Source organism: Symphalangus syndactylus, chromosome 12 (genome assembly GCF_028878055.3).
Source record: "Symphalangus syndactylus isolate Jambi chromosome 12, NHGRI_mSymSyn1-v2.1_pri, whole genome shotgun sequence".
In the NCBI taxonomy this organism is placed as follows: Eukaryota; Metazoa; Chordata; class Mammalia; order Primates; family Hylobatidae; genus Symphalangus; species Symphalangus syndactylus.
In genome coordinates, this window is record NC_072441.2 from 124262103 (window position 1) to 124277228 (window position 15126).

The 15126-nt window shown below is 39.3% G+C and overlaps 1 protein-coding gene and 1 pseudogene across 10 annotated transcripts in view; one reads left to right on the forward strand and one right to left on the reverse strand.

Annotated features, from left to right (window-relative positions):
* The window catches only part of AXDND1 (axonemal dynein light chain domain containing 1), a 177767-nt gene that overhangs the window by 87256 nt on the left and 75385 nt on the right, over nt 1–15126 (forward strand). For 8 of the 10 annotated variants that reach the window (XM_055255123.2, XM_063627440.1, XM_055255124.2 and 5 more), the window contains one exon: nt 13710–13852. In XM_055255123.2, coding sequence (XP_055111098.1) covers nt 13710–13852 — 143 coding nt within the window. Of the gene's footprint in view, nt 1–13653; nt 13853–15126 lie in introns of all 10 variants that reach the window. The other 2 variants (XM_055255128.2, XM_055255125.2) reach the window with 1 other exon arrangement.
* Nucleotides 190–2002, reverse strand: LOC129468793 (heterogeneous nuclear ribonucleoprotein A1-like; annotated as a pseudogene).

A 15126-nucleotide genomic window follows, 5' to 3' on the forward strand; every position in this document is an offset into this window, starting at 1 on the left:
TTATAGAGTTAGTCACAAATACAGTCAAGTTTTTTGCCCATACTCATCAGTATTTGTCTAAAACATGTCTTCTTTGTAGCACCTAGGCCCTGCTACCACTGTGCTTGGCTGAGTTCACAAATCTGTTGTAACCTGTAGCTTCCCTGTCACTTCTATGGATCTCCTCTCCTGCTAAGCTTTGTTTCCTAATTAAAATCTGCCACTGCCATAGCTACTGCTGCTACTGGAACCACCATAGCCACCTTGGTTTTGTGGTTTGACAAAGTATTGGCCTCCACCACCATGGGGGCCAGAACTTCTGCCTCCAAAGGTTCCTCCCTTTGTGGGTCCAAAATTTGAAGACTGATTGTTATAATTGCCAAAATCATTGTAGCTTCCACTACCTCCAAAATTGCTTCCACTACCACCACCAAAGCTGCCTCCGCCTCCATTGTTATAGCTGCCACTCCCACCATAGCCATTGCCCTGGCTTCCATAACCCTGTCCAACACTTCCATAGCCTCTGCTTCCTCCAGAGTAACCAGGGCCACCTCCTCCATAACCACCATCATTACCAAACCCATTATAGCCATCCCCACTGCCACCATATCCATTACCACCACCATATCCATTACCACCACAGCTGCCACCAAAGCCGTCACGACCACTGAAGTTTCCTCCGTGACCAAAGTTGTCATTCCCACTGAAACCACCTCCATGACCACCACCAAAGTTTCCAGAACCACTTCGACCTCTTTGGCTGGATGAAGCCCTAGCCATCTCTTGGTTTGACAGGGCTTTCCTAGCTTCACAATTGTGGCCATTCACAGTATGCTATTTCTGAATGACAGTTTTATCCATGGAGTTATGGTTGTCAAAGGTTACAAAGGCAAAGCCCCTTTTCTTGCCACTGCCTCGGTCATGATTTCAATCACTTCAATTTTTCCATACTGTTCAAAATAATTTCTTAGTTGATATTCTTCAGTGTCTTCTTTAATGCCGCCAACAAATATCTTTTTCACAGTTAAGTGGGCACCTGGTCTTTGAGAATCTTCTCTTGAGACAGCTCTCTTTGGTTCCACAACTCTTCCATCCATCTTTTGTGGCCTTGCATTCATGGCTGCATCCACCTTCTCCACAGTGGCATATGAGACAAACCCAAAGCCCCCGGAGCGCTTGGTATTTGGATCTCATTACCACACAGTCCATGAGTGTTCCTCATTGCTCAAAATGGGTCCTCAGGCTCTCATCGCTTGTTTCAAAGCCCAACCGTCCAATGAAGAGCTTCCTCAGCTGTTCGGGCTCTTTAGGAGACTCTGACTTAGACAAGATGGCTGGGAGAAGAGAGACTTTAACGATGCTTCTTCGGCGGCGTCCAGGGGCAGAAAGGCAAGACAGTTTTAAATTTCCATTGTGGTTTGTCTTTTGACTCAGGATTATTTAGAAGATGTAGTATTTACTTTCCAAACATTTCGAAATTTGTTTTAGTTTAGCTTCCCCATACTTCATGCTATTTTTGTGTTTCAGTTCTTTTTACATACTTAAATCTCACAAGACATTATTATTCTTATTTCATATAGTCAATATTCATTTAGATTTATCCACATATTCATATTTTCAATTTGTCTAAGAAAGATACAAGTATTCAAATACAATAACCATAAAAAAGCTGAATTTTTGCTTGTTAAGGAGGGGAGAGCTGTAATACAATGTACAACCTCTCTGAACAAAGCAAGAGATAATCACACGGAAGCATGGAATTCCAAGACTGAAAAACTTCAAGAAAGAAGAGTATTTAGAGATCGTTTTACTTTCAGCCATGGATACCTTGTATTTGGAGTGAGGCTGTTACTTGATTAACTTTTAGGCATGTGGTAACTAGAATAGGATTGTTGCTAACTGGCTGACATTCTGAAGTGAGGAAATATGGGCTGATTTTCTCTTTTTTCTTTTCTTTTCTTTTTCTTTTTTTGAGACAGAGTCTTACTGTGTTGCTGAGGCCTGAGTGTAGTGGTATGATCATGGCTCACAGCAGCCTCAAACTCCCATGCTCAAGTGATCCTCCCACCTCAGCCTCTCAGGTAGCTGGGACTACAGGTGCATGCTGTGACTCCTGGCTAATTTTTTTGTAGAGACTGGGTTTCATCATATTGTCCAGGCTGGTCTCAAACTCTTGGGCTCAAGTCATTCACCCACCTTGGCCTCCCAAAGTGCTGGGATTATAGGCGTGAGCCACCACGCCAGGCCGATTTTCTTTTTTATTTATAGCTTCATAGCTAAGTTTTATTTAAACTTTAAAGAACATATAATTTTAAGATTCTTAAATAATTCGAAGCCTTAGAACAATATGGAAAATCCTCCAAATTGTTTATGAACCCAGAAAACCATAATGTCAAAACACAATAAATATAGTACAAATAAACCCATCAATTTTCTGTTATTTATGACAGTAGGTGCAAACATTCTAAATAAAATAATAATTATTATTATAGCTTAGCAAAGATTAAAAGCAAAACATTTTAACCAAGTAGAATATATTCCAGGAGGCCGGGCGCGGTGGCTCACGCTTGTAATCCCAGCACTCTGGGAGGCCGAGGTGGGCGGATCACGAGGTCAGGAGATCGAGACCACAGTGAAACCCCGTCTCTACTAAAAATACAAAAAATTGGCCGGGTGTGGTGGCGGGCGCCTGTAGTCCCAGCTACTCGGAGAGGCTGAGGCAGGAGAATGGCGTGAGCCCGGGAGGCGGAGCTTGCAGTGAGCCGAGACTGCGCCACTGCACTCCAGAGCCTGGGCGACAGAGCGAGACTCCGTCTCAAAAAAAAAAAAAAAAATATATATATATATATATATATATATATATATTCCAGGAATGCATGAGCAATTCAACATTAGGAAATTGACCAGCATAATACATTTCATAAAAATATTAAGAGAAAAAACTGTATGATCATATAAGAGATGCTGCAATTGTATTGTTAAAATATAGCAGTTATTCTCAAGAAAAAGTCTAAATTAAATATCCCTAGAAAAAACTGCATAAATATAATACTAAAACAAATAAAGGCCGGGCGCGGTGGCTCACGCTTGTAATCCCAGCACTTTGGGAGGCCGAGGCGGGTGGATCACGAGGTCAGGAGATCGAGACCACGGTGAAACCCCGTCTCTACTAAAAAATACAAAAAAAAATTAGCCGGGCGCGGTGGCGGGCGCCTGTAGTCCCAGCTACTCGGAGGCTGAGGCAGGAGAATGGCGTGAACCCGGGAGGCGGAGCTTGCAGTGAGCCGAGATTGCGCCACTGCACTCCAGCCCGGGCGACAGAGCGAGACTCTGTCTCAAAAAAAAAAAAAAAAAAAAAAAAAAAAAAAACAAATAAAAAACCAATAGTAATACCATGAATGGAAAAACACTAAAACTTTATAATTAACCTAACAAAATAGATGAGGATGCTTGATATCAATATTTTTTTTTTTGGTGGTTCTAGAAAATGAAATAATAGAATAAAGTAAAATAACAGATATGAATATTGGAAAAGAAAAGATAAAATATTTCTTTGTGCTGATATTATAGTTACATACTTAGAAAATCTGGAACTATAGGAAAAAAGATTAAAGTCAGTAAGATAGTTTGGTGAGGAGACTGAATCAGAATTAAATAAATAAAAGTAAATTGTTTTTCTCTACTTAAGCAATAAAGGACCTAAAAATGAGAATGGGAAAAATATTTCCAAGCCATTAGTTTTTGTCACCTCAAGAATACATTTTTTAAAGGAAGGACTTACCTATAATGTCCAGGCTGGCTGGCCTTGAACTCCTGGGTTCAAACAATCCTCCTGCCTCAGCCTCCCGAGTAGCTGGGACTACAGGTGCGCGCCACTATGCCTGGCTAGAATACATTTTGTTGTTTAAAAGACATAGGTTCTATAGGAAGAAAATTATATATGTATTATAATACATTTTCATAATATAATTCTTCTAAAATTAATACATAGGATAAGATAATATTTATATAATCAAAATAAATGCTCAAGAAAAAGTTTAAAATTGATTTTGTGATTACTTGTTTAGGGCTTGAGTCTATGGCCAAAGAATAACTGATCTTTCCCTTTTGCGAATTTGTAGAGTAAGATCCTTTTATTCTCATATTGCTCCCTTCCTACATTTGCATTTGTCTTTCTGGGATAATTTTCTTTTTCCTTGAAGAAATCTCTTTGGTATTTTCTATAGTGGTGGGTCTGCTGATTATTTTTTGTTTAAAGGCTTGCTTTCTTTTCTCTTCTTTTCTTTCTTTCGTTTTCTTTCTTTCTTTCTTTCTTTCTTTCTTTCTTTCTTTCTTTCTTTCTTTCTTTCCTTCCTTCCTTCCTTCCTTCCTTCCTTCCTTCCTTCCTTTTTTCCTTCCTTCCTTCCTTTCCTTCCTTTCTTTTCTCTTTCCTTTTTCTTTTCCTTTTCTTTCTTTCTTTCTTTCTTTCTTTCTTTCTTTCTTTCCTTTCTTTCTTTCTCTCTCTCTCTTTCCTTCCTTCCTTCTCTCTCTTTTCTTTTCTTCTTTATTTCCCTTCCTTCCTTTTTTCTTTTCTCTTTTCTTTTCTTTTCTTTCTTTCTTTCTTTCTTTCTTTCCTTCCTTCCTTCCTTCCTTCCTTCCTTCCTTTTTTCCTTCCTTCCTTCCTTCCTTTCCTTCCTTTCTTTTCTCTTTCCTTTTTCTTTTCCTTTTCTTTCTTTCTTTCTTTCTTTCTTTCTTTCTTTCTCTCTCCTTCCTTCCTTCTCTCTCTTTTCTTTTCTTCTTTATTTCCCTTCCTTCCTTCCTTTTTTTCTCTCTTTCTTTCTTTCTTTCTTTCTTTCTTTCTTTCTTTCTTTCTTTTCTTTTCTTTCCCTCCTTCCTTCTCTCTCTCTTCTTTCTTTCTTTTTCCTTCCTTCCTTCCTTCCTTCCTTCCTTCCTTCCTTCCTTCCTTCCTTCCTTCCTTCTTCCTTCTTTTCTTTTCTTTATTATTATTATTATACTTTAAGTTCTAGGGTACATGTGCACAACGTGCAGCTTTGTTACATATGTGTACATGTGCCATGTTGGTGTGCTGCACCCATTAACTCATCATTTACATTAGGTGTATCTCCTAATGCTATCGCTCCCCCTCCCACCACCCCCACGACAGACCCCGGTGTGTGATGTTCCCCACCCTGTGTCCAAGTGTTCTCATGTTCAGTTCTCACATATGAGTGAGAAGATGTGGTCTTTCGTTTTCTGTCCTTGTGATAGTTTGCTGAGAATGATGGTTTCCAGCTTCATCCATGTCTCTACAAAGGATATGAACTCATCCTTTTTTATGGCTGCATAGTATTCCATGGTGTATATATGCCGCATTTTCTTAATCCAGTCTATCACTGATGGACATTTGGGTTAGTTCCAAGTCTTTGCTATTGTGAATAGTGCCACAATAAACATACGTGTGCATGTGTCTTTATAGCAGCATGATTTATAATCGTTTGAGTATATACCCAGTAATGAGATGGCTGGGTCAAATGGTATTTCTAGTTCTAGATCCTTGAGGAATCACCACACTGTCTTCCACAATGGTTGAACTAGTTTACAGTCCCACCAACAGTGTAAAAGTGTTCCTATTTCTCCACATCCTCTCCAGCACCTGTTGTTTTCCTGACTTTTTAATGATCACCATTCTAACTGGTGTGAGATGGTATCTCATTGTGGTTTTGACTTGCATTTCTCTGATGACCAGTGATGATGAGCATTTTTTCATGTGTCTGTTGGCTGCATAAATGTCTTCTTTTGAGAAGTGTCTGTTCATATCCTTTGCCCACTTGTTGATGGGGTTTTTTTTTTCTTGTAAATTTGTTTAAGTTGTTTGTAGACCCTGGATATTAGCCCTTTGTCAGCTGAGTAGATTGCAAAAATTTTCTCCCATTCTGTAGGTTGCCTGTTCACTCTGATGGTAGTTTCTTTTGCTGTGCAGAATCTCTTTAGTTTAATTAGATCCCATTTGTCAATTTTGGCTTTTGTTGCCATTGCTTTTGGTGTTTTAGTCATGAAGTCCTTGCCCATGCCTATGTCCTGAATGGTATTGCCTAGGTTTTCTTCAAGGGTTTTTATGGTTTTAGGTCTAACATTTAAGTCTTTAATCCATCTTGAATTAATTTTTGTGTAAAGTGTAAGGAAGGGATCCAGTTTCAGCTTTCTACATATGGCTAGCCAGTTTTCCCAGCACCATTTATTAAATAGGGAATCCTTTCCCCGTTTCTTGTTTTTGTCAGGTTTGTCAAAGATCAGATAGTTGTAGATGTGTGGTATTATTTCTGAGGGCTCTGTCCTGTTCCATTGGTCTATATCTCTGTTTTGGTAGCAATACCATGCTGTTTTGGTTACTGTAGCCTTGTAGTATAGTTTGAAGTCAGGTAGCATGATGCCTCCAGCTTTGTTCTTTTGGCTTAGGATTGTCTTGGCAATGTGGGCTCTTTTTTGGTTCCATATGAACTTTAAAGTAGTTTTTTCCAATTCTGTGAAGAAAGTCATTGGTAGCTTGATGGGGATGGCACTGAATCTATAAATTACCTTGGGCAGTATGGCCATTTTCATGATATTTATTCTTCGTATCTATGAGCATGGAATGTTCTTCCATTTGTCTGTGTCCTCTTTTATTTTGTTGAGCAGTGGTTTGTAGTTCTCCTTGAAGAGGTCCTTCACATCCCTTGTAAGTTGGATTCCTAGGTACTTTATTCTCTTTGAAGCAATTGTGAATGGGAGTTCACTCATGATTTGGCTCTGTTTGTTATTGGTGTATAGTAATGCTTGTAATTTTTGCACATTGATTTTGTATCCTGAGACTTTGCTGAAGTTGCTTATCAGCTTAAGGAGATTTTGGGCTGAGATGATGAGGTTTTCTAAATATACAATCATATCATCTGCAAACAGGGACAATTTGACTTCCTCTTTTCCTAATTGAATACCCTTTATTTCTTTCTCCTACCTGATTGCCCCGGCCATAATTTCCAACACTATGTTGAATAGGAGTGGTGAGAGAGGGCATCCCTGTCTTGTGCGAGTTTTCAAAGGGAATGCTTCCAGTTTTTGCCCATTCATTATGATATTGGCTGTGGGTTTGTCATAAATAGCTCTTGTTATTTTGAGATACATCCTATCAATACCTAGTTTATTGAGAGTTTTTAGCATGAAGAGCTGCTGAATTTTGTCGATGGCCTTTTCTACATCTATTGAGATAATCACATGGTTTTTGTCTTTGGTTCTGTTTATATGCTGGGTTATGTTTATTGATTTTCATATGTTGAACCAGCCTTGCATCCCAGGGAGGAAGCTAGCTTCATCGTGGTGGATAAGCTTTTTGATGTGCTGCTGGATTCGGTTTGCCAGTATTTTATTGAGGATTTTTGCGTTGATGTTCATCAGGGATATTGGTCTAAAATTCTCTTTTTTTCTTGTGTCTCTGCCAGGCTTTGGTATCAGGATGATGCTGGCCTCATAAAATGAGTTAGGGCAGATTCCCTCTTTTTCTATTGATTGGAATAGTTTCAGAAGGAATGGTACCAGCTGCTGTTTGTACCTCTGGTAGAATTTGGCTGTGAATCTGTCTGGTCCTGGTTGGTAAGCTATTAATTATTGCCTCAATTTCAGAACCTGTTATTTATTGGTCTATTCAGGGATTCAACTTCTTCCTTTTTTTTTTTCAGTTGGTAGGCTGTTAATTATTGCCTCAATTTCAGAACCTGTTATTGGTCTATTCAGGGATTCAACTTCTTCCTGGTTTACTCTTGGGAGGGTGTATGTGTCCAGGAATTTATCAATTTCTTCTATATTTTCTAGTTTATTTGTGTAGAGGTGTTAATAGTATTCTCTGATGGTAGTTTGTAATTCTGTGGGATCAGTGGTGATATCCCCTTTATCATTTTTTATTGCGTCTATTTCATTCTTCTTTATTAGTCTTGCTAGCGGTCTATCAATTTTGTTAATCTTTTCAAAAAATCAGTTTCTGGATTCATTGATTTTCTGAAGGGTTTTTTGTGTCTCTATCTCCTCAGTTCTGCTCTGATCTTAGTTATTTCTTGTCTTCTGCTAGCTTTTGAATGTGTTTGCTCTTGCTTCTCTAGTTCTTTTAATTGTGATGTTAGAGTGTCAATTTTAAATCTTTCCTGCTTTCTGATGTGGGCATTTAGTGCTATAAATTTCCCTCTACACACTGCTTTAAATGTGTTTCAGAGATTCTGGTATGTTATGTCTTTGTTCTCATTGGTTTTGAAGAGCATCTTTATTTCTGCCTTCATTTCATTATGTACCCAGTAGTCATTCAGGAGCAGGTTGTTCAATTTCCATGTGGTTGAGTAGTTTTGAGTGAGTTTCTTAATCCTGAGTTCTAGTTTGATTGCACTGTGGTCTGAGAGACAGTTTGTTACAATTTCTATTCTTTTACATTTGCTGAGGAGTGCTTTACTTCCAACTATGTGGTCAATTTTGGAATAAGTGTGATGTGGTGCTGAGAAGAATGTATATTCTGTTGATTTGGGGTGGAGAGTTTGTAGATGTCTGTCAGGTCTGCTTGTTGCAGAGTTGAGTTCAATTCCTCGATATGCTTGTTAACTTTCTGTCTCATTGATCTGTCTAATGTTGACAGTGGGGTGTTAAAGTCTCCCATTATTATTGTGTGGGAGTCTAAGTCTCTTTGTAGGTCTCTAAGGACTTGCTTTCTGAATCTGGGTGCTCCTGTATTGGGTGCATATGTATTTAGGATAGTTAGCTCTTCTTGTTGAATTGATCCCTTTATTTACCATTATGTAATGGCCTTCTTTGTCTCTTTTGATCTTTGTTGGTTTATTTTATTTTATTTTGTTTTTTTTTTTGAGACGGAGTCTCGCTCTGTCGCCCAGGCTGGAGTGCAGTGGCGCGATCTCGGCTCACTGCAAGCTCCGCCCCCCGGGGTTCACACCATTCTCCTGCCTCAGCCTCCCGAGTAGCTGGGACTACAGGCGCCCGCCACCACGCCCGGCTGATTTTTTGTATTTTTAGTAGAGACGGGGTTTCACCATGTTAGCCAGGATGGTCTCGATCTCTTGACCTCGTGATCCGCCCGCCTTAGCCTCCCAAAGTGCTGGGATTACAGGCGTGAGCCACCGCGCCCGGCCGATCTTTGTTGGTTTAAAGTCTGTTTTATCAGAGACTAGGATTGCAACCCCTGCTTTTTTTTTTCCATTTGCTTGGTAGTTCTTCCTCCATCCCTTTATTTTGAGTCTATGTGTGTCTCTGCACGTGAGATGTGTCTCCTGAGTACAGCACGCTGATGGGTCTTGACTCTTTATCCAATTTGCCAGTCTGTGTCTTTTAATTGGGGCAATTAGCCCATTTACATTTAAGGTTAATATTATGTGTGAATTTGATCCTGTCATTATGATGTTAGCTGGTTGTTTTGCTCGTTAGTTTATGCAGTTTCTTCCTAGCATCGACGGTCTTTACAATTTGGCATGTTTTTGCAGTGGCTGGTGCCAGTTGTTCCTTTCCATGTTTAGTACTTCCTTCAGGAGCTCTGGTAAGGCAGGTGTGGTGGTGATAAAATCTCTCAGCATTTGCTTGTCTGTAAAGGATTTTATTTCTCCTTCACTTATGAAGCTTAGTTTTACTGGCTATGAAATTCTGGGTTGAAAATTCTTTTCTTTAAGAATGTTGAATATTGGCCCCCACTCTCTTCTGGCTCGTAGCATTTCTGCTGAGAGATCCACTTTTAATCTGATGGACTTCCCTTTGTGAGTAACCCGACCTTTCTCTCTGGCTGCCCTTAACATTTTTTCCTTCATTTCAACTTTGGTGAATCTGACAATTATGTGTCTTGGAGTTGCTGTTCTTGAGTATCTTTGTGGCATTCTCTGTATTTCCTGAATTTGAATGTTGGCCTGCCTTGCTAGGTTGGGGAAGTTCTCCTGGATAATATCCTGAAGAGTGTTTTCCAACTGGGTTCCATTCTCCTTGTCACTTTCAGATACACCAATAGACGTAGATTTGGTCTTTTCACATAGTCCCATATTTCTTGAAGGTTTTGTTCGTTTCTTTTTACTCTTTTTTCTCTAAACTTCTCTTCTCACTTCATTTCATTCATTTGATCTTCAGTCACTGATACTCTTTCTTCCACTTGATCAAATCGGCTACTGAAGCTTGTACATTCATCACGTAGTTCTTGCACCATGGTTTTCAGCTCCATCAGGTCATTTAAGGTATTCTGTAGACTGTTTATTCTAGTTAGCCATTCGTCTAATCTTTTTTCAAGGTTTTTAGCTTCTTTGCGATGGGTTTGAACATCCTCCTTTAGCTCAGAGAAGTTTGTTATTACGGATCATCTGGAGCCGCCTTCTCTCAACTCATCAAAGTCATTCTCCATCCAGCTTTGTTCCATTGCTGGCGAGGAGCTGTGTTCTTTTGGAGGAGAAGAGGTGCTCTGATTTTTAGAATTTTCAGCTTTTCTGCTCTGGTTTCTCCCCATCTTTGTGGTTTTATCTACCTTTGGTCTTTGTTGATGGTGACGTACAGATGTGGTTTTGGTGTGGATGTCCTTTTTGTTAGTTTTCCTTCTAACAGTCAGGACCCTAAGCTGCAAGTCTGTTGGAGTTTGCTGGAGGTCCACTCCAGACCCTGTTTGCCTGGGTATCACCAGCAGAGGCTGCAGAACAGCAAATATTGCAGAACGGCAAATGTTTCTTCCTGATCCTTCCTCTGGAACTTTCGTCTCAGAGGGGCACCTGGCCGTATGAGGTGTCAGTTGGCCCCTACTGGGGGGTGTCTCCCAGTTAGGCTACTCAGGGGTCAGGGACCCACTTGAAGAGACAGTCTGTCTGTTCTCAGGTCTCAAACTCTGTGCTGGGAGAACCGCTACTCTCTTCAAAGCTTTCAGCCAGGGACGTTTAAGTCTGCAGAAGTTTCTGCTGCCTTTTGTTTAGCTATGCCCTGCCCCCAGAGGTGGAGTCTACAGAGGCAGGTGGGCCTCCTTGAGCTGCGGTGGGCTCCACCCAGTTCGACCTTCCTGGCTGCTTTGTTTACCTACTCAAGCCTTAGCAATGGTGGACTCCCCTCCCCCAGTCTCACTGCCACCTTGCAGTTTTATCTCAGACTGCTGTGCTAGCAGTGAGCGAGGCTCCGTGGGTGTGGGATCCTCTGAGCCAGGTGCGGGATATAATCTCCTGGTGTGCCGTTTGCTAAGACCATTGGAAAAGCGCAGTATTAGGGTGGGAGTGTCCCAATTTTCCAAGTACCGTCTGTCACGGCTTCCCTTGGCTAGGAGAGGGAATTCCCTGACCCCTTGCACTTCCTGGGTGAGGCGATGCCCCACCCTGCTTCAGCTCACACTCCATGGGCTGCACCCACTGTCAGACAAGCCCCAGTGAGATGAACCCAGTACCTCAGTTGGAAATGCAGAAATCACCTGTCTTCTGCGTTGTTCATGCTGGGAGCTGTAGATTGGAGCTGTTCCTATTCGGCCATCTTGGAACCTCCTCTTTTCTTTTCTGTCTTTTTTTTTTTTTTTTTTTTTTGAGATGGAGTCTAATTATGTTGCTCAGGCTACTCTTGGTCTTGAACTCCTAAGCTCAAGCAGTCCTCCCACCTTGACCTCTCAAAATGCTGGGATTACAGGCATGAGCCACTGCGCTGGGCCTTAAAGGTTATTTTTTAAGGATTCTAATCTGGCAGTGATTTTCTTTTAGTGTGTTAGTTTAACTTTCTGTTAAACATCCACTGATTTTTAAATTTTAGTTATATTTTTCAGTCCTAGAATTTATTAACTTTTAGAGTTTCTAGTTCTCTGCTGAAATTTTCCATCTTGTCATTTTATAACTTGAAAGTTGTAGTCACAGTTAATTTTAAAATCCATGTCTGGTGATTGGATAATATTTGGTTCTCCTATAGTTCTATTTTATTTTCTGTATTTTGTCTTGGTTTTGAGTCCATTCTTTTCATGTTTCTATTTCTGATTGAATGTTGGACATTGTGTGTGAAAAGTTTTAGAGATAATTTGAAACTCTGGATGATACTATATTACATAAGAAGGATTTTACAAAAGAAGGATTTACTTTTCTGGCAGGTCGTTTAGTGTAGGCACAGATCACCTTAATCCAAGTAGGGACTGAGCTGAAATGAAGTCTGGCCTTGGGCTTTCTGAGGGCTGTTCTATTTCTGTTCCACCTTTATTCTTAAGATGTAGTGCTTCAGAGAGTTAGGGGTCCCAATAGTATCCTGGTGTTACCAGGACCTCTACTCCTTAGCAAATTCTGGACTTCAATTTTGCCCACCACCCCACCCCTGAGTAGAGTGACTTAATATCCCAAATTTCCATGAAAGATATTGAAGTTCCATCCTCCAAAATCCATGAAAGATATTAAAAATCCATTAAAGCATTTTTGCTCAGTGCGTCATGTGTTTCTTAAGAATCCTTCTCAGTAAAGTGTCTCAGGCAACCCTGAACCATTGACTGGCACAATTGTTCAATATAAAACTACACTATAAAAGCTACATGGGAAAACACAATTAAATTTTCTATGGCAGCAATAATATAGTTATTGATAAAATGGCAATAGTTATCCATATCAGCCCTCTGGATCTGCGGGTTCTGCATCATCAGATTCAAGCAACCGTGGGTCAAAAATACTTAAAAAAAATTAAAAAAATACAAATAAAAACACAGTATAGTATAATAAATATCACATAGCATCTGCATTGTATTAGGTAATATAAGTAATCTAGAGATGATTTAATGTATACAAGAGGATGTGCATAGGTTATATGCAAATACCACATCATTTTCTGTAAGGGACTTGAGAATCCGTGAATTTTGGTATCCATGGGGGTCCTGAAACCAATCCTCTGTAGATACTGAGGGATGACTGTGTGTAGTGGGCAGAGAAAAATGAGGTAGCAAATGGCTTAAAATAAAAGAAGAAGTCAAAATTATGAATAGTGGTAAAATTAGCAGATCATTTTGAATATTCCTAAAAGATCAAAATTCACTGATGAAGGAAGGCAGTGAAAATATTTTCATTAAGGACAAGAAAAAGTTTCCTTTTGAATTACTTGTCTTTATATAACTTTGAGATGGGAATGTTTTCATTTCATCTTTTGCAAATGAATAAGAAAAAGAGGGTATTTTGCCATAATCTCATAGTGAATCAGTCCACTGGACCCACATTAGGATCCACACTCAAGTTTTATTCAGACCAAAAGCTATAAACTTTATGAAAACCTGATCAATAACCTAAAAAATGACTCAAGAACTATGATAATCTATTTTAATTTGTTATTCACTATCCCATAATCATGAAGAACCTGATTATTATCATTGTCCTCTTAAAAGAATGATGTAGTGAATTAAGGTCTTTTACAGAAAACTATAGTTGATAATTTCTGGGTTAAATGCATTTGATTCTCAGCTGAAAAGACAAGAAATTTAGGATATAAACTGTCATTGAAAAAATAGTTTGTTAGTCATTAAAGCACCAATTACACAGTGCTTATTCATTATACATTTATTTAGGAACTGCTTTTTGTAAGGTTCTCTGCTAGTCAAGCTGTAGGATAATAAAAGATTTTTAAAAGATATGCCCTTGCTCAGTAGGATTTTATAATTTGGTATTAAAATAGTAGTCTTACAAATACTTCTAAAAGTTAATGCTTTTCTTACTTTTCTAGGTTACTCCAAAATTCTTCCAAGTTTGATTAGTTCTCTTGACTTCTGTTCTTTCAAGTTGGAAAACCTGGAGTTTCCTGATATGCCTCTTGAAGAATGGCAGGAAATAGATGAAAAAATTAATGAAATGAAATCACAGTTGGATATACTGTTAAACCTTACTGGTATTGTTCCACAGCACATAGATGTGGATTCTGTTTCGTAAGTTCCCATAGCTTTCTTTTGTTTTGAGAGAATTTTCCTAAAGGCTTATTGCAATACAATTCACATATAATTCACTTTTTCAAAGTGTACAATTCTGTGGTGTTCAGTATATTTATGGATACAGGTAACCATTACCAGTCAATTTTAGGATATTTCATCACCTCAGAAAGAAGCCTTATGCACTTTAGCTATCATTTTGCAATCCTTCATCCTCTCCTACCGTCCTACCCCCAGCCCTAAGCAACCACAAATCTACTTTGTCTTTGTTGATTGTATTGTGTGAACAATTATTTTTTTTTTTTGAGATGAAGTCTCGCTCTTATTTCCCAGGCTGGAGTGCAGTGGTGAGATCTTGGCTCACTGCAACCTCCACCTTCCGGGTTCAAGTGATTCTCTTACCTCAGCCTCCTGAGTAGCTGGGACTACAGGCGCCTGCCACCATGCCCAGCTAATTTTTGTATTTTTAGTAGAGATGGGGTTTCACCATGTTGGCCCGGCTGGTCTTGAACTCCTGACCTCAGGTGATCCGCCCACGTCGGCCTTCCAAAGTGCTTGGATTACAGGTGTGAGCCACCGCACCTGGCCTGTTGTGGACATTTTATTTGAAAGGAATCATTGTACTGTGTGGTCTTTGTGTCTAACTTCTTTGACTTAGCATAATTTTTTCAAGGTTCATCCATGTTATGGCATATTTCAGCATTTCATTTTTATGACTGAATCATATTCTATATATGGATATACCACATTTTATTTATTCATTTGCCCATTGATAGACACTTGGATTGTTTCCATCTTTTGGCCTTAATGAGTAATGTTTCAATAAACATTCATGTGCATGCTTTTTGTGGACAAACATTTGTTTTCATTTCTCTTGGGTATATGTCACCTAAGGAGTTGAATTGCTGGATCATATGGCAATTCTATTTTTAATAATTTGAGGAACTGCCAGACTGTTTTCCAAGGTGTTTTTGGAAAACCTACACAATTTTACATTCACATCAGCAGTGCATGTGGGTTCTGGTTTCTCCACATACTTGCCAATACTTATTTTCTGACTTTTGATTCTAGCTATAATAGAGGGACTGAAGTGTTATTTTATTGTGGTTTTGATTCACATTTCCCTAATGACAAATGATGTGAAGAATTGTTTCACATGCTTATTGGCTATTTGTATATTTTCTTTGAGGGAAATTTTTTCTGTGCTGTTGTTGTTGTTGCTTGTGCTGGTGTCATAGCTAAGAATTCTTTGCTAAATCCAAGGTCATGAAAAC